The 27,555-nt window shown below is 39.4% G+C and overlaps 1 protein-coding gene across 4 annotated transcripts in view; it reads left to right on the top strand.

Moving 5' to 3' along the window:
- The first annotated feature begins 18 nt into the window (after positions 1-18).
- Positions 19-27,555, top strand: part of MSRB3 (methionine sulfoxide reductase B3) — a 174,567-nt gene continuing 147,030 nt past the window's right edge. The window contains exon 1 of one of the 4 annotated variants that reach the window (XM_047866397.1): positions 19-182. Coding sequence is in view for 2 of the 4 variants with exons in the window: in XM_047866396.1 (XP_047722352.1) it covers positions 659-904 (246 nt within the window). In the remaining 2 variants the exon portion in view is untranslated. Of the gene's footprint in view, positions 183-654; positions 905-6,826; positions 6,928-27,555 lie in introns of those variants that run through there. The other 3 variants (XM_047866398.1, XM_047866396.1, XM_047866399.1) reach the window with 3 other exon arrangements.

Consider the following 27,555-nt stretch of genomic DNA (forward strand, 5'->3'; position numbering starts at 1 on the left):
GCCCCGTCCGTCGCCCGGAGCCTGGGAGGGAGGGAGGGAGGGAGCGAGGCTCGGACGGCGGCGGCGGCGGCGGCGGCTCCCCGGCCCTTCCATGCGCCCACGGCGGACCCTCCCGCGCCCCCTCTCGCTCTGCCTCTGCCTCTGGCTGGTCGCGACTGCGGCGCGGGGAGCCGCGCAGTCAGGTAAGTTCGGGCTCCTTCGCCGCCTCACCTCCCCCTTCCCACCCCAGCCCTGCCGAGTTGAGGTGTGACCCCGACCCCTGATCCCCTCGGAGCGCCGGGCTGCGCCCCCTTCAGACTCCTGCGGGGACGCCCCCTTTCCTGAGCTCAGGAGGGGCGCGGAAGAGGAGCGCCCCGCGCGGGCGGTGTGTGTGTGTGTGGGGCTGGGGGTGGGGGGTGGATGGAAGGAGGTCAAGCTGGCTTCGCCCCCGCCTACGGGAGGCGTCTGGCCGCCTCGCTGACACCTTATCTCGTCCCCGGCGCGAACCTGAGCCCGAGGGAAGCGCTCGCCCGGCGCGGGCCCTCGGGGAGGGGCTTGGCGGGGCAGCCCGCAGGGGGCAGGGGAGGGGCGCCGCGCAGGGGGCCTCCCGGAGCCCCTGCTCGGCGCAGGACCGCCCCGCCAAAGTGCCAGGTCGGATAACGGGCCGGGGTGCGTGGGAATGCGCCGGTCAGGCCCGCGCCTCCCGCCGGGCGTCCAGGAGGGGCGTGGGGCGCCGACGCGCCGGGAGGAAGCGCCGGGAGCGGCGGGAGGCGAGGAGGGGACACCCGGGGCGCACTGCCGCCCCCCCCCCCCCCCTCCCGCCCGCCGGGTCGCCCGCGCCTCGGGCTCAGGCTCAGGCTCAGACTCCCGCGGGCCCCGCTGGTATCTAATAGGCCAAAACCGAACAAAACCCCGAGTATGCCAGGTACCAGTCTTGTTGTTTTTAAGGGGAAAAAAGCATCCGAGTCTGTTTTGTAAGTTTTACAGTGGACTGTTTTAAAGTGAACGAAAGTGTGAACGGAAGGTACCATTCCTGCATTCCTTGGTTTAGGACTATAATTGTCGTAATTCTGAGGTTTTAACACGATAATTTTTGAAGATCGTTTTCTTCAAATATTAGTGAGGGCTTTTTCTTTTACGTAAGGTTGTTTATGAAAAGTAATGATCTGAGATTACAAATGTAGGTTTAGGTAAATGTGAAATTGCACGAACGTTGCTATTTGTGATGAGTAACTTACTAATCATCAGAGCTTCTCAGTTCTTAATTTTTTTTCTGGAATGATAGAACAAAAATTTTAGGTCCTCTGTTGAGATTAGAAAATTTTAGTTTGCTTTCGGTTTTGCCACCAGTAGACTAAACTGTCAACATTAGATGTGGCTTACAATTAGGACTTATAAATTAGTTGAAAGCTGACTCTATTAAGCATACATTATGTTCAGAACCCTCTGGTCTGTTTCTTCATATTTCCATTTGTAACACTGGTGGCAAAATAGATTTTAAAAGTTGGTCTCGTCTATAACAAAAATCTTCAGGATTCAGGTAACTTATAAAATTGCCAATTTAGATTAATGGGAGCTTTTTAAATGTTTAATTTTATTAAATGTGCAGTTTATAAATACTAATTTAAGCAATGATATCAATTGCATGATTGAAAACAGTACTGATTAGTACTGTTTTTTTTTTTTTTAAAGATCTTTTATGAATTCGTATTTTACGAGTACCTTTAATAGTACTTCTTGGGAAATACAACAGGTTCTAACAGCACTTTTTATTAGTGGTCTTCTAGAAAATACTGTGCTGCACGATAAAGAGTGGATTGTACTGCCAGGGAATATGGGTTTTTTTTTTCTTTTTCCTTCAGTGATATGTTGACTTACCTAATACTTGTGGTAAAGCAGCCCTTGAAGACCCAAATCCACCGTACTGTGGCCCCTTTCCAGCAATTTTGAACACCAAATTTATATTTGGACCATTTAAACATTCATTCTTTTAATTTTGGTCCCTGCTGACATATAAGTCTAATTTCTGGTGACTTTTATTAGGGCCCTATGTGAACGTCTGGAATTTTTTTTATATTAAAATAAGTAGCTCTCTGCCATGGAGAATTTTGTCACAGTGCCTAAACTGCCTGTCTGCCAAGGTTGCAAACATACAACATAATTTAGATTTTGAATCAACTCACGGTTTTTTGGCTTTTAAAGGTGCTTGTTCTAATATCTTAGCTAAAGTGTTAACCCATTAGGTCAGAAATCTTTACTGTTTTGCTAAACCCAAGTAACAAGAATATGCAAAGAAGATCCCAACAATAGTTTCATAGGTTTTCCCTATTCGAATACGTTTATCTCTTTTAAGTTACAAATGAAATTTCAACCATTAAAGAGGAACTTTAGGAAATAATGCTTTTTGGTTCTGTTATCTGGTTGCAATTCTTTGATTTTATCTCAGCTGTGTTACTTATTATAGCTGGGGATTCGGTTCAGATGTTTAGCTCTCTTCCTGGAATATTGTTTTTGTTTATAAAATGCTGCAGTTACCCAGACTACATTGATTCAAACTTCTGATTGTCAACTCTTACTTGCTATGCATGTTAAACTGGTCTACCTGTAGTCAGAAATGATTGGTATGGATCCAGGTTTGGGAGCCTGAATCTGCCTCTGGAACATCTTGATATCTGGCATATGCACACAGTTGCACACACCTTGACAGAGTTCCATGATAGTAAGCTTCTGTTACTTTCTCTTTCCCTCTCTAATAGCAGAAGGTGCTGGTTATGTCATGGCGTAAATGTCTCACTGCTCTTTGGGGACAGCTAAGCCCAGGCCCTAAGATGGTCTGGTATTCAGTTTTGGAATTTGTGTTTGGGTTAGGGATACCACTGTAGGGCACCCAAACTTTTCTGTAGTTGGAGGCCTGTGACTAGTTCTTTGGAGGCATTCCAAATGAAATGCCCTACATTCCTACAAAATGCCCTATTGATCATACTTAGACCTACCCATCTGGTTTACTCAGAATTAAATTGAGTTTGGATAGGAGGGCAATCAGATAGCTATTTCATTTACTACTTGTTAGTTAGCATCTGTGATTGCTGTACAAATTGCTCAAGGCTTTACTTTGAGTATTTCTATATTTTCTCCTTCGTGGGCACAGTGAGATTTTCTTTTAAAATGCTCAGCGTGATTCCTGATCCTTGTTCACATATTTTCTCTATAGCATACCAAAGTCATGTTTATGGCTTTTAAGGAAATGCAAATAAAGAGAAAAGAAATTATAGAAAAGGTAGGTCAGTAATAAATCAACCAATTGACTTTATAGAGGATTTGGTTATTGCCTCGTTTAAGCTTCTGTTGCAAGTAACAGAAACGAACATGAACTAGTTTTAAGAAAACGAAAGAAAGAAATTTGATGGGAGCCAAATGCAGACAGACCTTATTAGGGACCAGGGACTGGAAAACCTGGAACTTTCCTGCTCTCTACTGTTTGCCTTTCTTTGCTTCACTGTTCTTTCTTTGCTGACCATTTTTTTCCCGCTTTCCTGTGTTCATGGTTGAATGTGACTGTTCAGCAGCCCCTGAGTATTTACGTGTCCCTTGGTTCCAAGCACAAGGAAAGACTGATACGTTGAGACTTGATCCTAAATTCCCGAGAGAAAGAACGCAATAGACATAGTGTGGGTCACATTGTTGACACAGATTTCCCCTAAGGTCTCTTTTAATTCTAGAATTCTTTGTAGTAGAGACTGCAGACATTTACGTGGTTTGATTTTGCATTTTTACATTTTGTATTATGGGGTTATTAGTCCTTAAAAGGTATAATTTTCTCTTGATTGCACTGTGTGTGGAAAAGCCACCTTCACTGGGATCCTAGGATGTTAGAGCAGTTCATTCATACTGAGGCAGGAATGCTGAAGAGGAGCCTTTGGGGAGTAAATGGGGTGGGGGGAGGGGGGGTTAGCACTACATTCAGGAGTTACAACGCAGCTCAGGATCCACCTGACTTGAAAATCCTTTTTAATGACAACTGATCCATCCTACAATCGTCTGCATATTTTTAGGAATTCACTGCATTAGAATGCTGAGCTCAAATAGCTCTTCAGGGTGAATTCATTGAAACTATTTAAGTAATAATTAGAGACTTTCAAAATAGTAATAGTTGAGGGAGTTCCTTAGTTATTTTCCTGTTTCTCACATGTCTAGCATTTTCCATCTCTACTTTCTTTTAGACTGCTTCTGCTGTCTGGAATATTTTTCTCTTGGAACCTGTCCTTAAGGCTCCATCTCATGGTCTTTTGTGAAGCTTTCTTCACCTCTTAGAATTGTCATTTCCTTGTGTTTTCAAGACATTTTGTACCCCGATTGGAGCATGATTTTACCGTCTTGCATTATCAAATCCATATGTATTCATCTTCTTCACTAGACTATAAGTTCTATTAGACAAATGGATCATGTAGAAGAATTCGGATGGGCTGTTAGCATCCATCATCCCAGGTATAATGATCCCAGCTTTTTCGAATGTTCTGAAGGTTGTATGGCATCCTGCTTGTCACTGCCTTCTTCAGACATTGGAGTTCAGCCACTGCTCTTCTTTCTCAGTCCTTGCTGTTTCTTAGATATTGTAGGCTTTTCCATGAACATTGTAATTTCCTGTGTGATAATCACATATATAGAATGATAGAGTGTTTTCCTGCAAACCGAGATAGATGGGGAAAGAGAATATAGCAAATTGATGTGGAAGGAATCAACTTGTGTTGAGCACCCAATATTTACCAGGTCAGATAGAGAGGGTGGGTGTAGAAAATCATTGGAGACTATTTGAAGGGAAATAGTGTGAAGATAAAAGATTGAAGATTAGGTGTGGCCTAGAATGTGGAGGACTTTTTTAAAATTTTATTTTATTTTTATTAAAAAATTTTTTTAAAAATGTTTTATTTATTTTTGAGACAGAGAGACAGAGCATGAGCAGGGGAGGGGCAGAGAGAGAGCAAGACACAGAATCCAAAGCAGGCTCCAGGCTCTGAGCTGTCAGCACAGAGCCTGATGCAGAGCCTGACGCGGGGCTCAAACTCACAAACTGTGAGATCATGACCTGAGCTGAAGTCGGACACTTAACTGACTGAGCCACCCAGGCGCCCCTATGTGGAGGGCTTTTAATCCTAGGCCAGAAAATTTGGACTGGGTTAGTAAGCTATGAGATAGAAGTCTTTTGTGTCCTCAAAATATTATAATCAAAGTTGGAGTATAAGATATATCATCTAATAATCCAAAGGATGAACTGAGTCAGGAAAGAAACCATTGGACTAATAAAGAAGGGTTATAAGATATATATTTTTTAATGTTTACTTTTGAGAGTGCACAAGCAGGGGAGGGGCAGAGAGAGAGGGAGATATAGGATCTGAAGCAGGCTCTGTGCTGACAGCAGTGATCCCTATGTGGGGCTCAAACTGACGAATTGTGAAATCATGTTCTGAGCTGAAGTTGGATGCTCAACTGACTGAGCCATCCAGGTGCCCTGAGTTTTTCTTAGAGACTGAAGAGCTAGGTTAGTGACTGTGGGATTGGAGAAGTGTTGCTGATATAGATTGGACAGAAATAAACAATTAATTGGAGATGGTGAAAGAGAGGGATGAATAAAAGATGATGGAAAGACGTTAGGCCTGGGTGATTGCAAGAATGTGAACTCAGGAGGTTTGTGGGTGAGGATAAAAAATGAGTTTTATTTTAGATCTATTGCATTTGAGGTGCTGGTAGAATATTAATGTGGAGACAAGTAGCTGAATCAGAAATGGAAGGTTCGGGTCTGGAGATCAACGTATGCGACACCTGGGTGGCTCAGTTCTGTTAAGCATCTGACTCTTGGTTTTGGCTCAGGTCATGGATTTCATGGTTCATGTGCTTGAGCCCCGCATCCCACTCTGCGCTGGCGGTGGGGAGCCTGTTTGGGATTCTCTCTTTCTCCCTCTGTCTCTGCCCCTCCCCTGCTGCTTCTCGCTTTCTCTCTAAAATAAACTTAAAAAAAAAAGAATGAAGCAGTACAGTTTAAAAAAAATCATGAGTAAGGAAGATTAAAAATAAAGGGGAGAAGAAAACAAAACATTTTTGTTGACTGGGATAAGAGGGAGGGGACAGGAAAAGCATCATCAAGAAGATGCAGTTTCATCTGGCTTTGAAAGATGCCCAGTTAGTATGTGGCATTTTGTCCATGAACTTTCCTTATTTAGGGGACATCACATTTACGCACTCCACAAATAGTACATGGGAAGCCTTGAACAAAGGATACTACACCCAGAAAGACCTTCCCGAACTGCAAAATTGTTGCTCCTTCTTCCCTTTTTAACCTCTCCAGTGGCTTATGGTAAGATAAGGAACTAACTCCTTAAATGTCTTCCTCATCACCAAGCCCTGATTTGTCTGTACTCTAAGCTTCCCACAAGTGGTTCATTTGGCCTTGAACCCACATTTTACACTGTCTCCTCCTCATTCCTCCCTTTACCTTCCCCAAGAACGTGAAGCCAATGTGATTGCCACCAGATGAAGTACTCTTTGGCTTTTTTTGGGTTGTTGTTCTCTGTGGGCACTTTTTATTGCCATGGTCAAGTTCTTATCCATAAAATAATTGTTGACAATTTCCTAAACTATAATAAAATAAAAAAAGTACAATAAATCACATTCCTACCTCTTTCTTACAGAATGCCATGTTTTTCTTACCTTTTCAAATGTCACCTGCACGATTCTTGAACACTTGAGTTGGCCACCTGGGCCACCATACCCCGATCTCTGACATTTCGCCATGGTAGCCTGGAGTGGCATTGTTGCCTGGCATTTGTAAGAATGGGTTACCCAGCTGAGTGCTGACTTGGAAACCACGAGACAATTTCTTGATATCTGACTTTCTGAAGGAAAGCAGAAGGGATTTACTTCATTGAGAGGACTTCAGTTGCACAAACTGTAGAGGTTTGTAAGATATGAAGATGACTGCAAGTGAAATAGAGTAATAATGCTGGTATAGGACATGTGTTCTCAGGGCCTGGCTTCCTGACCAACGGTATAAGCTGATTCTGTTTCTAAAAATAGTACACTGTTCATTACATTTGTCTAAAATGACGTATTTATCTTCAGTCTAGAGTATTAAGAATAATTTCTACTTTGATTTAAAAAAAGGAACCATCTCATATGGTAGTATTTTGTGTTTTTATGGCTTTTGACTGAGAAAATGCCTACTAGCAAAAAGCCACTAGTGAGGTTTTAAATGAGTTTTTTTTAATATAAAAAAAAAGTATTCTCATGTTTGGAAAGTACACATGTGTAGGAATTATGGTATATAGAGTCTATGGACAGCTTGATTTCTTGCTTTGTGGATACTCTCAGAGAGGTTCTGGACTCAGCTTTCAGTGACTCATTGTCACCTCACTTTAGAATGGGGCGGAGAAGCTGACCATGGTTGAAATTTTGGAATGACAAGAACCCTTCTCAACATGCTCCTGCAACAGCAGTTGACTATTTTATGCCAGACAATGTACTTTATGCTAAGACTGGGCTGTGAAGCAGTCTCAGGGATTAGTATATGAATACGTTTTATAATTATATTTTCAGGTATATGAGCATCATTCTTAGGGCTGTCCTCCTGTTTTTAGGATGAAATTTAATAGGTGATTTGCATATAAATACATCCCTACAGCAGTCTCTGTTATGGCATAACCGTCTTCTATTACAGTAAATTACATGATGAATCTTTATGGTTTTTTAGGTCAGTTTATTTTGTTTAAAGTGGAAAAAACCTGCAAACAAAACCAACCACTCTCTCAGTACATATGTTAAATTTAAGACAACACTGAAGATAAGCCTATGCTGCATGTTAGAGTCTTTAAAAAATATCAGGACAGCTTTTGTGTAAATCAGAGAGCCGTGACTTTTATTTATTTATTTATTTGCTGTTTATTTATTTATTTAATTTCTCTTAATTTATATCGAGTTTGATTGTTAGAGAATCTGGGCGTGGTTGGGGTTGGGAGAGATCTACAGTGACTATTACAGGTGGATATGTTATTTTAGATTAGTGTGTATAAGGAAAGAAAGGCAGAGCCATATCTCCCTGTACACAGTCCAGAAGATTAGATAGGACAGCAATTGAGGGACCGAAGGTCCCTGGGAGCCCTGGCCTCACAGTAACTGAGAATGAAAAAGTGCAGACACTACCATCTTTCCTATCTATATGCCCTCTAGTTAGGTCACTGTAGAGAGCCAGGATGAGCAGAGTTGAGGTGGGGATGTTTACCAACTTGCAGAGCCAGTTGAAAAACTGCAGACTCATTAATATATTTGCATCCTTGTGCATATGTTCATGTTGCAAAGGAATCAGGGTAGTGTGATAAAAAGAACATTGGATAACAAATTGGAAGACTGGGTTTTCCTAGTCCTTTTCTTGTCTAAGGCATGTAAGCTCTCTGTGCCTCAGTCTTCACATCTGCAAAATGAATTGGTTGGACTGAGTGATACCTAATATATAAGATTCCGTAGTGTATGGATTCTGTAGTGAGTGTATGGGTTGTCTAAAAGTCTGCAAGTATCTTTCATAATTTTTAATGGAAATGACATAATTAATTATATGTAATTATGTCTTTTCTTGTTAGGTTTGGTTCAAGTTGTCTGTTTTGTGGAACTAAGTATAAATATTATTCTGTGACTAAGATCTTCTGTTTGAACTTTGTAGCCTAATGTGCTCAGTAATTTGAGCCATAAGCAAAGTTATATAACCCTTTTAAAGATTCAGTATTTATTTAGAGGATAGGTTACAGTGAATTAGAAGCATCGTATTAGCTATCCCATTTGAAGTAATGGCAGTAAGCACTAGGAATTATATTGGTTGTCCTAAATGTATAGCTGAGAATTGCTTATTTAGGCTTGGTGCTATATCTCAGATAAGAACAGTCTTCTTTTAATTAGGGTACACTGCTAGTAGAATTTGCTTTTGACCATTTTAGAAATATATTTAATTCTTTTTTTAATGAAAAAAAAATTTTTTAACATTCATTTGAAAGAGAGAGAGAGAGAGAGAGAGAGAGAGAGAGAGACAGAGAGAGAGACAGAGCATGAGTGGGGGAGGGGATGAGAGAGAGGGAGACACAGAATCCAAAGCAGACTTCAGGCTCCCAGCCATCAGCACAGAGTCCGACCCGGGGCTCAAACTCAGGAACCGTGAGATCATTACCTGAGCCCAAAGTCAGACGCTGAAGTGACTGAGCCCCCCGGGCGCCCTGAAATATATTTAATTCTTAAACTAGTTAATTTGCTCTTATCATTAAAGAAGAAAATCTCCATTGAGCTTTAAGGAAGAAAAACAACTTTACTAGTTAGGTTAAAAACAACAACAACAACAACAAACTTCTCTTGCCTTTAAAACGTATTAGTAAACGTTTGCCCTTTTTTATTATAAAATATTTCACATGCACAAAGAATATATCACATCTCTATGTAAGACATACAGAGTAATTTTTAAAAATCTAGGTGTCCCCACTCCGCTTCAAAAGTGGAATGGTAAAGGCTGCCTGTGTGACCTTCATTCACAGCTTCCCTCTCTGCTCAGAGTACCCACAGTCCTGCATTCCATGATGATCACTTCACACAAATGATAACTAATACACTCTTACTTCTTTTTTTTTATAGTTATACCATAGATGTATCTAAATCTACATATTTTATTATTTACTTTTGCATGTTTGGAGGCCTGTCAATGGTGTCATCTGCTGTGTAACTTCTGTGACTTGCTTTCTCCCCCCATCACATTATATTCGTGTTATCCATATTGGTGTCTGTAACTCATTTTTAAAGGTGAACATTTCTTTTGTTATCCATATGTTTTTCTATTTTTTATTTATTTCTGCTCCTTTCACACTTATCTGGTAGGGTGCTTCTATTTTCCTGTGAAGTCAAATAGTTGTATTTTCTCCCACTGCTTCTATGCTTCACCATCCATATATCCCAAATAATGATAATAATGATAGTGATAATGATAATGGCAAATACTCGCATATAGATGTTACTAGTGTATTTACTATTTGTTCCAGACACTGGTCTGAGTGTTTGCCCTTTACATATATTAACTTATTTACTGTCCATGGCAACTTTATCAAGGAGGTAGCATGTTACCATGAGAGCTCATATTTGAGATGAGGCCCGTAGGAGCGAGGAACTCAATAATTTGCATGACTATGATTCGAATCGTGGCAGTCTGGCTGCAGAGTTTACGTTCCTACTCATTATACTATTGTGACTCCTATGTAGTCTTTTTTTTTTTTTTAGTTATATTTTTTCCCATTTAACTTTTTAAGGTATTAAAGCATTTTTGTGACTTTCAAAAAAGAATGACCCTAGTGTGAGCTTCAAGCTGGTTCTCCTGCACAACACCAGTTTTTAATGTCATGCTATAGTTTAATTTCCTTCATGGTTTGACCATGACTTTTTAATGTAAGTTTTAAAGAATTCTCTGGGATTTATTATTGCTTTTTCCCCTAATTAAAAAATATACCTTCTTCATTATTCTTCTAAAATCTTTCAGTCATTTCCTTTAGTATGTGGCTTGGAATTGGTTCCATTGATTTCCTGCACTAATTTGGACCATTTTCTTCATTTTTAGACAACGGCATCCTCTTTTAAAAAATATTTCTGTGACCTTAAATGAATCAGTTAATCTTCCTGAGCCTTGGACTTGCCAACTAAGTTGCATTTGTTAAGTGTAGTTATTTCATTAATCAGACATATGTAATTGCTAATCAGAACCTCCTTTCAGTGTGAAGTAACCATGGGCGATCATGAAGGAAAATAATTAAGTAAAGAGAAGTCCTTGGTAGTGGTTGGAAATTACTGATTTTCCTCAACCCCTCAAATTGCAGAACAAAAAACTTCAGCATAGAGAGTGAAATCCCTTTGTACTGTAACTTTCTTGTATAACTAATTTTTTCCTAAATTGATTAATTTCCTAACTGATTTTTTTTCTCTTACATTGTGAGTTTATGAGGTCTTCAGGTTTTGCCAAGGTCTTGGATAATCTCCTAATATCCTTTATTTAAACATGCTCATATTTCTCTCATATAACCAAACAAAAAGCCTACTCCACTTGCCATCATCCTCTGTGACCAAGTTGTTTTACAAGTTGTCTATGTTCTTGCTGTCTATCTCCTATCCATCCAAAAATATATATTAAATCTGTGTTATGTATCAGGAACTAACTTCTCTAATCTCTGGGGATGCAGCATGAGCTAGAGAGACTAGTTGCTTTCATTCTCAGTTTGGAACCAGCATAGCCTGTTGTAGAAGGAGTGAGAAGACCATTCTGTGGTAGGAGCAGGAGGGAAGATGGTTATAGTTGAGGGCAAAGAGGATGGTGAGATCATATGGGGCTTTTGGACCATAATGAGGAGCTTAGATATTATTCTGTGTGATGGAAGCCATTAGTGGGTTTTAAGCAGGCAGTGACAAGATCTGATTTGCATTTTAAAATAGTCAGTCTGGCAGCTGTGTGGAGAATGGATTGTAGGGATCAAGTGGAAGCAGGTAAACCATTAAAGTCTAGTGTACTTGATAATGGTACTGGTGGCAAAACTCATGGATTGCCGATGGATTGGCTATCGGATCTAAGAAAATGAGAGGAACCTTCCGTGCTATTCCACTGAGATTTCTTTGATTGGAGCCATTAATCACGTCCATATCACTAAACCTAATGGACTCAATTTGGGTACCTGTCTTCCTGACTTCAGGGCGTTTGATACATTGACTGTTTACTTCTAGAAATAGTCTTTTCTACTGATTTGTAGCACTGTTATTGTTATATATGTGATCCTAGGCAAATTAATTAAAGTATCTGTGCCTTAGTTTTCCTCCCTTGTAGAATGGTGATAGTATATTGTTCCTACCACATAGATGGTTATAATCGTTGAATTAGATAATAAATGTTGATTACTTAGTGCAGTGCTTTCCACAGAGTTCATTCACAGTAAATGTTAGCTAGCAACATCCTTATCATTGTCCTAACCATCATTATCATTGTTCTTCTGGAACAACACTTTCCTTGACCCCTTCCTTCTTTGGCCAGGGCTTGTTCTTGGTCTTCTTTGCTAACTCTTTGTCCTCCAGCTCACCTATAAATGTTGAAGTTCCTCAGGGCTCTGACATTTTCTCTTCTCATTTTACACCTTTTCTGAGGCAATCTAATTTACTCCATTGCTTTAGTTCCACTTGTATAAAGTTAACTCCTCCTAAATCTAGCGATAAACCAGATCTATTTCCCAAGCCACAGTCCTGTATATCACTTGCTTCTGTATTATCTCTGCTTGGCTGGCTGTGTCTTAAGCCCCTTTAATATGTTAAAAAAAATGAATGAGAGAGAGAGAGAGAGAGAGACCCGCAGAGAGAGGGAGAAAGAGAATCCCAGGTAGGCTCTGTGCTCATCAAGACATGCGTCTTGATCTGACAAACCATGAGATCATAATGTGAGCCGAAACCAAGAGTCAGATGCTTAACTGACTGAACCACCCAGGCGCCCCTGAAGTTCCATATTCTTATAATGGCTTCCAGGATTTGTTTCTGCCTACTTTGTGAGCCTTATCGTCTCCCCCCTATACTTCTCACCTACACCATCCAGACATGCTCTTCTTTCATAACCGCCAACAGACTACAGTCATTCTTATCTGCCGCTGGGACACTTGTTTCTTCATTCTTAATATGGGCAACACAGTTTTATCTTTTATTCTTAGTTTAAATGTTACTACCTTCAGGAAGGCTTTCTTATGCCCTCCCCATCCCCTGTCCTCCCCTCCCTCCCCCGACAACTAGACTACTTCCCTCTGTGATAAAGTGTATTTATGCCCCCTTTGTTTCTCTGTGATCCTTACTGCACTTGCTAATAGTGTCTTTCTCACAATATGTTAGCTTCACAGAGGCGGGGACCATGGCATATTGTTTCTCACTTTGTCCCCAGCATCTGTTTGTTAAATAGAGTAAAGGGTGAATGCAGTGTGGGCTTGTCCAGTTTGGGAAGTGAGAGGCCTTGTAGCTGAGTTTGATGTGTGCTTTTCCTAATCTTTCAGGGTGATAAAGAGAAGAGGACAACAGTTTAGGTTTTCTGTAGTTTAATTTTCTGACTCCAGTGGCCACAGTGTAGAGAGAGGGGAAGGAGCATCAGAACTGGAGGTGACTGGAACAAGAAGTGGTGCCTTAGGGTTCGGTGTCTTTTCTCTTATCGAAGCGCCCAGAACTTCCAGGGCAGTGCCCCCAGTTCCCTACATTTGCCTGTCTTTTTCAGAAGTCAGCCATGGCAGTGCTTCCCAAATCTGTGGTATGCTAGGCATGCGCATTACCTCAGAACCCCTGCTTAGTGTGGCCTCCATGCCAGAAGTGCTTGCCAGAGTTAACTGTTGGCTCTACATATACTCTGTGCCAGTTATTAAGCTCTTTATACTTGTGACCTACCTGCTCTCTGGCCCTGGCGCCTATTTACAATCCTGGCAGGAATGTGCTGGATTCTCTTTCACTAACTTGCAGGAACAATGTTTGCACATGAGAGGAGTTGGGATTGGCTTTTTCTCCAGTACGTTTGCTCTGCACTTTGTTTAGCAGAAGTATTTCAGAGTGGGTCTATCCTATTTCACTTTCCAGTGCGGATGCACATCTTCCTCTCTGTTCTCTTTAAAAGATACTTACTTGTATTGCCGCCTTTGTGTGTGTGGTGTGCACGTGTATGCAAGTGTGCAGGCTCTCTTTATCTCTGCTTTTTAAAAATTCCCTCCCTGTCATTTCTTTGTTTTGTAACTCTATATGAGAATCATTTTTTTAGTAGGTGCATTTAAATCCTTTATATTTTATGTTATCATGGACATCTGTGATGGCATTCCTTGTCCTGTTGTTTTATACTCTTTTTATGATCTTTTCCTCTTAGTTTTCAGTATTTTGCCATATGGTTTCTGTGTTTTATTTGCTTTTGTATTTCATAGGGATTTGAAAGGTTGACATATTTTAACTTCTATGACCTTGAAAAAGTGTTTAGAAACATCATTGAGCCTAAACTAATTTAAATACCAAATTTGAAAAAAAAAAACCAGAATACAATAAATAGCATTTGTCTCTTCTCTGCTCTGCTCTGCTTTTGTTAACGAAAGTGGGGCTATAGATCCACATGGTTATTGTAGAAGTGTTATTTTTATATGTTCTCTCTTTTAAGGAGAGAACATATTTCACTTAATTATATAACATCTACTGCCTTTAGTGATTACCATCATACATTTTCTACCTCAGTTTTACCATTCTTAAGGATATTATGATCATTGTATCATTTGGCTAGAGTTCATCCTTGAGGCCTTTTTTTCCCCTGCATGCAGAATATATGCATGCATGTTTCCTGAGCTCTCTTGTTATCTGAAGGAATTACTGAGTGTTATATAACAGGTAAGCCCTTTATTTGCAAAACAACATTTAATTGATAAGAGGAATCCAATAAAGCACAATTAGGAGGCTTTGAAATGCTTATAGAATAACCCGAATGTAAATAATAGTGTAATTATGAAATATAAAAAGTTGCTAGCATCTGTTTGGAAGAAGAGCCTAAGAATAATAGAATTTACTGGCATTCAAGTGACAAATTAGTATCAGTCACAAGGTTAGTACTGGAAATTCAGTACCTCTAATTCTGAGTCGTGATGCAAAATTCATTATAAGTTCTAGAACAGTTTTATCTTTGTGAGTGACATTGACAGTTTTTAGGTGCATTGCAACAGTATTTTCTAACTCTTACTGAAATGTTGAAATTAGAGTTGACCAAAAGTTTACTTTGTCAGATTTCTGTTTTATTAGTACATTGCTCTCACTCATGCATAAAGTTAGATCACTGTGTGTGAACGACTGAAACAGTTGATTGCAAAACTTGAAATTTTTTTGTCAAAGATATGATTTTTTTTTTTTTGGCAATCACTGAAACATATTGCTGTAATAGAAAAACTAATCTCAAATTAATCTTAGTTGTCTGTTAGACAAGCACCTCATTCTTAACCTGGTCCAAAACTAAGCTAATTAAACGCTGCCATATATGCACATATATGCACATGCACACACATCACACATACATACACACTCTTTCATGTTCTATTTCTGTCTCTACACGATAGCTCTTACTTTTTTTCTTTTCAGTAAGGGGAGCAAAATTCATTGAGCAGTCTGCTAATTGCTTTCAAAAATATTATCTCATTTAATCCTTCCAAAACCTAATGAAGTAAGTGTTATGATCTACATATTGTAAGTAAGGAAACTGAGGATCAGAGAAAGTAACTAATTTGCTCAAGATTTATCACGTGGGCTAAGTGATGGAGTCAGAATTTGAACCCAGCTCTGCCTCTTTCCTGTATACCACATTGACCAGATACAGCATAGGACTCTAGTCTTACGGGAACTGGGATGTTATGCACAGAGATGAGGGAAGACAGAGGAAGTGACATTTGAGTTTGGTTCCATGAAAACATTTATAGAGCCTTTATTTTACAGTGGCAAATACCACTGACTATTCTCAAGGAGGTTGTAGGAGAGGCATATATATAAACCTGAAACTCTAACGTGCAGAAGTAGTTATAATAATAGAGGCACTGAAGTAAGAACTACTATGAAGAAGAGTTGATTCCTTTCTGATGGAAGGGATAGGGAGAGGAGTGTGTGGAACCACCATAAGGGAAGGTTTCCTGGAGGAAATGATGTCTAAACTGGTCTTGAAGGCTAAAAATGAAGAGTTCATTCCTTTTATGAGTCTGTGGGTGGTGTGGCGAGGGTAGGATAAATAGTTGGCCACCATCAGAACAGAGTATTTATTTACCAAAAAATACTTATTGAATGCCTACTAGGGGTTAGGCACTGTGTAAGGTACTAGAGTCAAAGTAAAGGACAAGAGAGTTCATGGAGCCTATCATGTACCAGGGAGTGTTGAGGGCAGAAGTTATACAGGCAGGAAAAGAAGTGAAGCTGATAGGTCTTGAATGCCTGGCCAGATTGGCTGAATTTTCCCTTGTAGGTGCTAGTGAGCTTGGAAGCACTTGAAGCGGGGCTATTGACATGGTCAGAACTAGTACACAGCACTTTTGCAGCAGTAGGGAGGGTAGATGTGAGGGGACTCAGGTTAGAGGCAGGAAGACCATAAGGGGCCATTACTGCATTCTAGATGAAAGATGAGAAGAAAAGGATGTATTTGAGCAGTATCTTGGAAATAAATTTGACAGCACTTAGTGTCAATTAGATATGAATGGTTAAAATGAAAAAAAATGAGGATGACTCTCAGATTTGGAGTTTAGTGACTGGGTGGATGGAAGTAGTTTTTAACAGGATCAGGAATACAGAAAGAATAACAAATTAGTACAGAAAGAAACAAATTGAGTTTACCAATAATAAGTTGGTAAAGAAACAAACAAATGAATAGTTTGAGATGCATATGGAAAACCCAAATTCTTTTTTTTTTTTTTTAATTTTTTTTTCAACGTTTATTTATTTTTGGGACAGAGAGAGACAGAGCATGAACAGGGGAGGGGCAGAGACAGAGGGAGACACAGAATCTGAAACAGGCTGCAGGCTCTGAGCGGTCAGCACAGAGCCCGACGCGGGGCTCGAACTCATGGACCGTGAGATCATGACCTGAGCCGAAGTCCCGAAGTCGGACGCTTAACCGACCGAGCCACCCAGGCGCCCCCCAAATACTTTTAAAAACATGATTTGACCACCTAAAATTAGTAAAGAAAACTACTGTGGGACAAAGTAGAAAGACATTTTGTAAAATATTATATATCTTTCGCTCTATGATTTCATTCATGTCTTCTCCTCTCTCCTAAGTCCAACTTGGGATCAAAGGGTAGTTGATAGAGGCCGTGAAGCTTTATCTTTCAGTGTGATAGGAGTCCATTTTCATAAAACTTCTCCTTTATCTGCGCTATCAGATTCAAGCCACAACACGTACCATCATGAGAATTTCATTATATAATTTTCTTACGTTCTGCAGCAGAACATAAACTTGGAGGGGAGGAATGCTAAAATTCTGGTACAAGAGCAAATATTTATTTGCAGTTTCCGGTGCTAAAACTTTCTGTTTTCCTGGAATGGTGGCAGAGTTCTAACTTAAAATATTTGAGACATGATTTAAGGACACATATGTTTAGGGCTTATATTCAACCATTAAAAATACTCTTTTAGTGATAGATGTAGATACTGTAGTTTATAGTCCCAGGCGTAGGATTTAGTCAGCCTACATTAGCAACTCTTTCTTTAGGTGAAATGGTCCGTTAAGGCATTCCATCTTTTTTGCACGTATAAGCTTTATTTTTATGAAAAACCTGCGCATGGTTCTTGGTACATGGGAACCATCTCCAACTCCACCCCCGTCTCCATCTCTGTGTCATTCTTCTGGAGTAATGTTTTTAAATCGTTCTTGTAGTTCCCTAATTTTAGTCAATACAGTTATAGCACTGCTTCTTGATTCATCTGTTTTGTGTGATATCCAGTCATGAAAAAGAAGGATCTATCTGCTCTCTCTTCTCCAATCTGTCTACCGCTGTTGACTTTGAAATTCCCTTACTATTCACTTTTGTAACAATAAATATTTGTTCATCAGCTGTTGGTAGGCTACATGCCAAGCAGTTGTGACAAAGATTCCAAGGAGAGTGACTTACGTGAGCAAAAGTTTCTTTTTTCTCCCACAGTAGCCCAGGGTAGGTAATAGCCCACAGGTGGCTTGCCTTCCCATTCAAGTAGCTTCCATGGCACGGTCCAGGCATGCTGCTACAGTCGTTGCCATTTCCCAAAGAAGAGGACGGCTGAAGTAAGTGACTTTGTAAAGGAGGTGACGCGATCTTTCGAATTATTTTCCATCAGCCAAAACTTAATATCATGGTCTCAGCAAGGGAGGCTGAGAAAGGTAGCAGTATGTTCAGCTAAAATTGCAGAGGGTTCTGGGGCGCCTGGGTGGCTCAGTCGGTTAAGCGTCCGACTTCAGCTCAGGTCACGATCTCTCGGTTTGTGAGTTCGAGCCCCGCGTCGGGCTCTGGGCTGATGGCTCAGAGCCTGGAGCCTGCTTCCGATTCTGTGTCTCCCTCTCTCTCTGCCCCTCCCCCATTCATGCTCTGTCTCTCTCTGTCCCAAAAATAAATAAACGTTAAAAAAATTTTTTTTAAAAAATTGCAGAGGGTTCTATTACTAACACAAAGAAGGAAGAGTGGATTCTAAGAGTCAATTAGCATTTTCTGGTCTAGTTAGTATCTCTTGGTGTTACTTTATGAAGTCCTGATATTCTTACCCCATCCTCTACCTTTCTTTCTGGTCTTCTGTACATTTTGTCCACAATATAAATGTTCTTTTTGTTTTAAAACGTGATGTTACTAATGTTTGCCTTCTCTTCTGAAACTGCAGCCAAATCTCTGTGTGTAGCTGGTCTCTAAAAGCTCATATTGTTACTTCCATACTTATTTACTTTCAGGTAAAAAAAATGAGCTGTTGCCATAGTTCCTTCTTCTTAGGTTCAGGGTCATGATCTCTGGGCCACTGGAAAGGATATAAGTCATGGCAAATGGATTGTTTTTTCTTTTTCTTTTTTGATACATTGATTAAAATCAGGGCACTGTATTTCTAAGGTCTGCATCTAGGCACTGACTTGTTTATTCCATAAGAGAAGCAGCACCAAAGGAATATGGTTAGTGCTCAGGGAGCTTTCTTTCAGTCACTTCAGGAATTAGGTTCATTGTATTCAGGAATTTTATTGTGACCAGGAACTACTCAGTTTTGCAGCTGGGTGAAAACTTTTGTCTTGAAGGACTGAGACTGGTTTGTTATCTTCAGGTGATCCAAGGTGAAGTAGGTCTCTCCTTTAATATCTGAGTATGAGAGAAGAGCTGTGTTTTCTGACCAAGGTAAGACTCTCTTTGGGGTATTTAGGAATAGAAGGGCTGACTAATGAGGGAGATTCTGGGCTTTTCAAGGTGGTCTCGTTGTCTTTCGTATTGGACTTCTAATCATTCCAGACCCAGTTATTTTCCCAAACAAGGACATAATCTGGAGCACAAGAGTCACTGCCCTTGAAGAATTTTTCATGTGGTAGAAGAGATTAATAGAGACCACAGTTCAAATTCTGGCTGCATCATTTACTGGCCTTATGACCTCAAGCAAATTATTCTCTGAACCAGAGATTCTGCTGGAATGTATAATCCTCAAATCCCAGTGGCTTAAAACACTGAAGGTTTATTTCGTGCTTGTATTGCACATTCATTGTCAGTGGGGGGACTCTAGGATCATCGTTAATGGAGCAGCCACTATCTAATTAATAGAAATTACTGGTCACTTTTGGAGAGGCAAAGAAAGTTCTGGAGAGTCTCAGAGCAACAATTAAGTGCTGTGTCTCAGAGGTGACATACATTATCATTTATGTTCACAACTTATTGCCCAGAACTAATGACATGGTCTCACTCGATCACAGGGGGTCAGGAAGTGCATTCTTAATTTGCCTGGAAAATGGAGAGTCAGAAATGCTCGGCAAATAGCACCAATGACTACAACATATAGGAATGCCTGCCTGAGGGTTGATAAGAGGATTAAATGATACATACCTACATACAAAATGACCTAGTGCAGGTGCTCAGAAATGATTATCATTAATAGTAATATCAAGTAAGATGTATGGGTGCAAAATATTTGAATGATATTATAAAGTGTGACTAAAGATTCTTTCTTGTAAGCTATATAAGACTGTATCACCATTTATATGAAATTGTCTTGTAAATTAGAACACAGTGCACAGATGCAAGCTGGTGCTATTATCTAAGAGATATTAGAGATGCAGCATTAGAGCTTGATTCAGTTTTGGAGCTACATCTTCACATGGTTGAAGTCGTAAGAGTAGGTGAGATGTGCAAGAAAGAGATTAAATAGAAATACACAGGGCACTGAACAGGTAGCTTTGAAACATAACCACAGTTTGGAAATCAGAAGGAAATACAACAAGAGATAGAGAAGTGATTTCTGGAAAGGGAAGAAGAAAATGATACTGTGTAGTGTCATAGAAAAGTCAAGCGAAGGGTCGCCTGGGTTAAGCATCTGACTTCAGCTCAGGCCATGATCTCATGGTTGGTGAGGTTGAGCCCTGCATTGGGCTCTGCACTGACAGTGCAGAGCCTGCCTGGGAATCTCTCTCTCTCTCTCTCTCTCTCTCTCTCTCTGTTTGCTCCTGCCTTCACATTCTCTCTCAAAATTAATAAACTTAGAAAAATTAAAAAAGAAAGAACAAGTGAAGAACGTTTCAATAAGGAAAATCAACTGTATAAGATGTCACGAAGAGGCATTGACATTCAGTTCTGCAAATTCCATGGGGGGGGGGTGGTATTAACGAATAATCAATAGAGAATGTTACTTAAGGAAGGACTAGTAGTCTTTTTTTTTTTTTTTTCAACGTTTATTTATTTTTGGGACAGGACAGAGAGAGACAGAGCATGAATGGGGGAGGGGCAGAGAGAGAGGAGACACAGAATCGGAAACAGGCTCCAGGCTCTGAGCCATCAGCCCAGAGCCTGACGCGAGGCTCGAACTCCCGGACCGCGAGATCGTGACCTGGCTGAAGTCGGACGCTTAACCGACTGTGCCACCCAGGCGCCCCTGGACTAGTAGTCTTAATTGAGAGGTGTCTCTGTGCCAGGTGCTCCTCTAGTAGCAGTCTTGCAAGGAAGCTTTTATAAATTCCGTGTTTACAGATAAGATTCTCAAAGCTCAGAACGAAACTTGCCAAATGAAACCTAACTCGTCAGTGAGAAAGTTTGAATTTGAACTCTAGTAACAGAAAAGCAAAAGGAAACTGTACTATGTAAACACAACAAAATGAAACAGTCATACTGAAAAATTCTGAAGGCATTTTTTGTAGTAATCAAAAATGATTGATGCGGGTTTTGCTTTCTCATTGGCACTTTTTAAATATTAAGAAATACTTTTTAGATGGAACATATATAATGTAGATGCTATGAGCTATGAAATCAGTGTACATTTTAGAATAAAAAGATTTATGTTTTATATTGGAGATAGAAGTCATAAAATGTTACTGTGAGAATGAATAAATCCCTGTATTTGACTAGATGCTTTTCAAAACAGGAATCCTGAAAAAAATAGCGTTCAGTAAAGTTATAATTGACATCAGAAGGTGGGCTTTTGTCCATATTTCTGTTTTAATTATACCATTGATGTACCCTCATGGACACAGTGTAACCTTTGCATTGCCAATATTAGGTACACTTCTTTATGTCCTTTTCTTACTTTTTATGTGAACTGAATAATAAAATGTAGATGCTGCAGAATGTAGACAAGAGGGATTTTAGCTTAACGGTGTCTCCAGCTGGCCGTCTGACCTTTGATAAGTCTCTTTATCTCTGTTTTGCTGTTTACAGAATAAGAGATTTGGATCAGTTCATTGTTTCTCCCATTTTCTTTTCCCACTGAGATACACATGATGGCTGATACTTTGTGAGCAGCATAGTCACACAGTCATACGGCAGATTGTGATTATAGACTCGAGGAACAGATGGTCTAGGCCGCACATTCCTGGTTCGAGTTCTAACTCCACTCTTCTCTCTCCCACTCAAGAAAACATGTCAGAAAACTAGTAAAATGAGGGTGACGTTGTTAAAGAGATAACTCTAAATACATCCTACTTTTCTTAAAAATCTCATTCTCAAACTTTGACATTAAAGTTAATTTTGAGGTGCCTGGGTGGCTCAGTCGGGTTAAGCCTCTGACTTCAACTCTGGTCGTGATCTCATGGTTCATGAGTTTGAGCCCCATGTCCGGTTCTCTGCTGACAGCTCAGATCCTGGAGCCTGCTTTGGATTCTGTGTCTCCCTCTGTCTCTGCTCCTTCCCCCACTCCTGCTCTGTCTCACATTAAACTTTTAAGTAAGTAAATTTTTAACAAATTACTTGTGAAGCACTTCATAACTCATATTTTACCCGTGGTGGGTGGTGAGTTCATGTTCAAAAACTGATGTGTTAGGTGTTCTCTAAGATTTTTTTCTAGTTCTAAACCTATGTAATGATACATTTCTGTTATTGTCAAGCATTTCCAAAAGGTCTAATTCTTTGGTTATTCTACTTGCAGGTTTTTATTGGTAGGCATTACATGGATTAATAGTACCATGTGTATGATATAGGTTCAGAAATGTTGAGTGAATTTATCAACAAGTTAATTCCCCTTTTGTAGCTATAACACTAATTCAGAATTTGTTTTCTTCTCCTTTATCAGTACACATGATTTTGTGAATTTCAAAGATTGGTGCTGAGAAAACTGGGTTGTAACATTCTGATTGTTACTTTCAGAAACCTGTCATGATTACCCTCTTCATTTTGATAAAACAGTTTAACATTTCGCATTTGTCCACAGACTATATGAAATAGGAAATGTACTAGTTACCTCTAGAAGTAGTGAGAAGTCTAAATGGACTACTGATATTATTTTCTAACCACTTGTTGTTTCTTAAACATCATGGGATAAATTATACATGTATTTCTCTGTTCATTGTTCATTTATTCCACAAATATTTATTGAAGATTCATTGTGCTGGCTATGTGCCAAGCAATATGCCAGACTAGCAGTTCTTGAAGTGTGGGCTGAGGACCCTTAGAGTCTCTTAGACCCTTTCAAGGGATTCATGAAGTGAAAACTATTTTCCTACTAGTACCAAGATATTATTTCCTGTTTTCATTGTGCTGACATTTGCACTGATGTTGGAAAAGCCAAAGCGGATAACACTGCTGGTATCTTAGTATGAATCAAGGTTTTGTGGCAACAAACTTTATTAGTAATCATTTTATGCTTTATTAACATACCCGTGCGAGGAAAAAGCCATTTTCACATAAGAAGGTCCTTGATGAGGTAGTAAACTTTATATTAATTTTATTAAATCTTGGCCTTGATTACATATCTTTGTAATATTCTGTGTGAAGTAATGGGAAGTACATTTTATAAAGTGTTTCTGCACACCAAAGAACAATGGTTGTCTCCGGGCAAAGCACTTGTGCAATTGTTTGGAACGCCATTTTGCTTGACAGAATGACCAACAGACAAATTGCTTATTTCGACTTGGGTTTGGCATGCATTTTCTTAGTGAATGAAGTGCTGCTGCCACTTTAAGGAAAACAGCCGACAGCATTGTTGGTAATGGTAAATTCGAGCTTTCAAGGTAAAAAATAAAAGTTTGGAAAACTTGTGCCTGCCACCATGAGCTTGTTTGACAGCTTCTCAGTGTTTAAAGACTTTTCTGATGAAATCAGCAGTGATATTAATGAATATAATTTTTGATATTGACAATGAAATGTGTCAACTTAGGAAAGATCTGCATAACCCAAATGAACATTGCATGATGTTACAAAATCAGGCAAAGTAAGACGATCCATTCAAAATGCAAGATAGACCATTGAGTTTAATGTAATTGTATGAAAAGTTTATTGATAATAGTTTCAGATGATCATTTCGTTGAGTTTTGGTATAACATCAAAGAAGAATACCTATAGTTCTCTGAAAAAGTTATTAAAATATTCCTCCCTTTCCAAGAACTTACCTGGGTGAGGCAAGATATTCATATATGCATAGTTTAGCCAAAACAACATATCACAACAGATTGAACACAGGACACATGAAAATCCAGTGTTTTTTTTTGTTAAGCCAGATAGAAAAGATTTGCAAAAATAAAAAACTCATGTTTTGGATAATGCAGTTATTTTTCACTAAAAATGTCATTTAAAATATTTATTTTTTTAATTGAATACGCAAATATTTTTGAAATTACTCATTTTAATTTTCAATATGCTAAGTATTGATAGGTATGACCATATAAACAAAAGACGTCCTGAGTCCTTGATAGTTTTTAGGAGTGTAAAGAGATCCTGAGATCAAAAATTAAAAAAATTACTAACCCCAGAGATATTTAAGGGGGAAAAAAAAAAAGCTCTTTATGTAGCTTTTCTTTGGTTCTCAACACCCCTGGTTCTCTGCCACTCCCTCCTTCGAAGTTAGAAGCAATATTCCTTTGTCTATAATTCCATGTACTTTATTTCCACCTCTACTAAGGAAGGCATTTAGTGCATGTCTTATGTTTCCATCTAGGTTAGTGTATTTGTTGGTAGCACAGACTATATCTTACATCTTTGCATATTCATCAGCTCTTAGCACATTGTTTTCCCCAGGAATGTATATAGATGAACTGAGTAACTTTTTAAAATTCCTTATCATATTTGTTTTTTAAATTCCACATATGAGTGAAGTCATGATATTTGTCTTTCTCTGACTGACTTATTTCACAGATGAACATAGGGGAAGGGAAGGAAAAATAAGATAAAAACAGGGAGGCAAACCATAAGAGACTCTTAGAGAACAAACTGAAGGCTGCTGGAGAGGTGTTGGGTGAGGGGATGGATTAAATGGGTGATGGGTACTAAGGAGGGCACTTGTTGGGGGGTGCCTGGGTGGCTCAGTCAGTTAAGCGTCTAGCTTCAGCTCAGGTCATGGTCTCCCGGTTCATAAATGTGAGCCCTGCATCGGGCTCTCTGCCAGTCAGCACAGAGCCTGCTTCAGATCCTCTCTTCCACTCTCTCTCTCTGCCCCTCCCCCACTCATTCTCTCTCTCTCTTTCTCTCTCTCTCTCTCTCTCTCTCTCTCTCTCTCTCTGTCTCTCTCTGTCAAGAATAAACAAACATTAAAAAAAAAAAGGAGGGCACTTGTTGGGATGAGCACTGGGTATTATATGTAAGTGATCAATCACTAAATCCTACTCCTGAAACCATTATTACACTATATGTTAACTAACTTGGATTTAAAAATAATGGTAATAAATAATTAAATAAATTAAAAAAAAATTCCTTATCTTCAAAGTGTTATCTCTAAATGGTTTGGAAGATTGATTTAGGATTCTGAATAGCCAGGGTTCTGGCTGTTTCTTGTAAAAAGTGCAAACAGATCTTTGCTTAACAAAAGGGATGTCCAGTTCTAGCTAATGGCCTATTGACTGCAAGAAGTAAATGACGTAATTGAACACTTCATTCAACAAACATTAGCTGAACATAAACTGTGCTAGGCACTGTGCTAATAAGAACAACAATATTTTTATAGAACTTTATGGTAGACATTTAGATTAGTGGTTCTCAACTGGTGGCCCATGATGTTTCTTCTTTTCATAATGGAACAAAGGCAGCAACAATGAAAAAATTTTCCCACAAAACTAACTATATTCTACTCAGAATATTTCTTTTTCTAGTCTTGGTGGTGAGATTAGGGTTTGGGCTTTTGTTTTTATTTTATTTTTATTTGACGAAATTCAAATTTGTCTGCTCTTTGTTGACCCCAGCAGTTTTCGGGGGATATTTTACCAGCCTGTGGAAAACCACTGATGTAGACATTCTTTTGGTATTTATTGGAAAGAGATTTGACCTTTAGGTTTGACATTTTAAATCCACTAGGACAATCAGCTCATTTATTCTGGGGCTAATTATCAACTTCGTGAGTTCTCTGGATTCCGTTTATACCATCTCTCTTTGGCAGTTTATTGTTCAACTGCAAGGAAAAAAGTAAAAGGAAACAAAAATAAACCCAAACCAAAAAACCAAAAAAACTAATTTTAGTCAAATTTTTGGATGGCAGAGTTCTGGGGGGAAAAAAAGATGGGGAAGAAGTAAAAATTTTTGACCAAAGTAGGGCATTCGAATTATCTTTGGCTCTCAAGTCAGATTGTGTTTTCAACTTCTCACCTCTTTGTGGTTTTAATTCAAATTCTCACCTTTAAGCACTATTAGCAGTTGAGACAGCAGAGATAAATAGCAAGGTGGGAAATGATGATCCATGGAGTCAGTCATTCATGGAGTCATTCTGTCACTCAGTACATGAGTGGCTATTGGGTGCCGGATACTGGGATACCAAGATAAGAAAGATACCATCACTATGCTTAGGAACTCTATAATCCAGAAGAGGGAGACAGAGACAAGCAATTAGTGCCCTGAAAATTGTTTTAGGGGATGTGATAGCGTATTGGCCCCTCAGTGGAGGCCAGATGGGAGAGGTTAGGAATGGTGACAAGGAGAGTAAGGATATGGAATGAAGAAGGACGTGAAGGTAAAAGTGGGAAACAGTGAACTTACTTGGGGGAAATAATGAGTATCCCGGTGTGGCAGGAGCATGGGGCAGGGTGGGATGCAGAGGTATGGTAAAAGAAAAGTCTCAAGAGTTAGGTGACAGATAGATGTGGAACTTCAGATGCTTTGTTTACAAATTTGGACTTCACCCAAAAGATTTACCAGAATGTGTTTTGTGGGGTGGTGATAGGAAAGAAAGGGTTTTGTATGGTCAAAACGATTTGAGAGGCACCAGTTGAGACAGTTAATCAGGTATTTACTGTGAAACCTCTTGGATTCTTTATATTGGATAGCATTTCCACAACTATTTGACTACAGACTTGTTTGGAAGGGTATCTCCTGTTTCTCAGAACATGGTTTGGGAAACCCTGAAATACGCATTGGGGAATCAACAAAAAGTTTTAATCAGAAAGTTATGGACTATCATGTAATCTGATTCTATTCTTAATGCATGGTGTGATACTGCGTTAGATGTTGTTCAACCAGTGTTTTTAAACACCAGATATTTTCAAAATGATGTGCTAGATATTCTGGGAAATTAGAAAGATGCATAGGGCGTGTGTCTGGCATTAAAAACACAACATGTTGATTACTTATAAATGTTATTCTGCTAGGCAATTATTTGAATCAGAGGCAATACCAAAGTGAGGAAGTTGAGAATAAACTTGGAGAATTAGATTTTTGCTCAGTGCTAATTTCTTCAGGGTGTTTAATGTCAATTCTTTCCCCAAAGATTGTCACTCCTCAGATGCATGTGCTTCTTTTGCCTCTTTTTGGACCAGGGTTGTTTCTGGCTAGGGCCCTCACCCAGGCAGCTCAGGGAGTGTAAAGGGAAGAAAGCTGCCAAAGGGAAACTTGTTTTTTTTCCCGGGCGTGTGGGGAGGTGTAGCTATTGAGTTTCTTGGCCCTCAAAAGTACTATATTATCAACATATTGAAGCTTTGGTAGATTCAAGGGGAGTCAATTCTAGACATCTTTAGGAGATATCCTGAAGGTGTATCCAAGGGGTTTGGAGAAAAAATAATTAAAGTGAAAGAGAAAGGGAAGTTGCACCTGGTGGACAGAAAGAGCAAATCTAGAAATCTGAGAACGTCTTGGACTTTTTTTCTTCCGTAAGTCCTTACTTGTTTCACTCAGTGTCAAGGGAGAGAATCTTCAAATAATGTTCTTGAATTAATTGAATCCTTATTGAATGTTTATTGTCAGTCACATTATCTAGTAGGGAAACATGGAATCAAGTATTTAGAGTGGGTTGGTACAGCCTCAGGCTTTCATTGTCAATTGTATTGTGTGGTTAAGAGCACTGGCCCTGGAACTAGATGGCCTGTGTTCAAATCTATTAAATCATTTCAGTCCAATTACTTAAGTGCCCTAGTCCTTAGTGGATGTAGGATTTTAGCCAAATTACTTAACCTCTCTATGC

Source organism: Prionailurus viverrinus, chromosome B4, assembly GCF_022837055.1.
Source record: "Prionailurus viverrinus isolate Anna chromosome B4, UM_Priviv_1.0, whole genome shotgun sequence".
NCBI classification, from domain to species: Eukaryota; Metazoa; Chordata; class Mammalia; order Carnivora; family Felidae; genus Prionailurus; species Prionailurus viverrinus.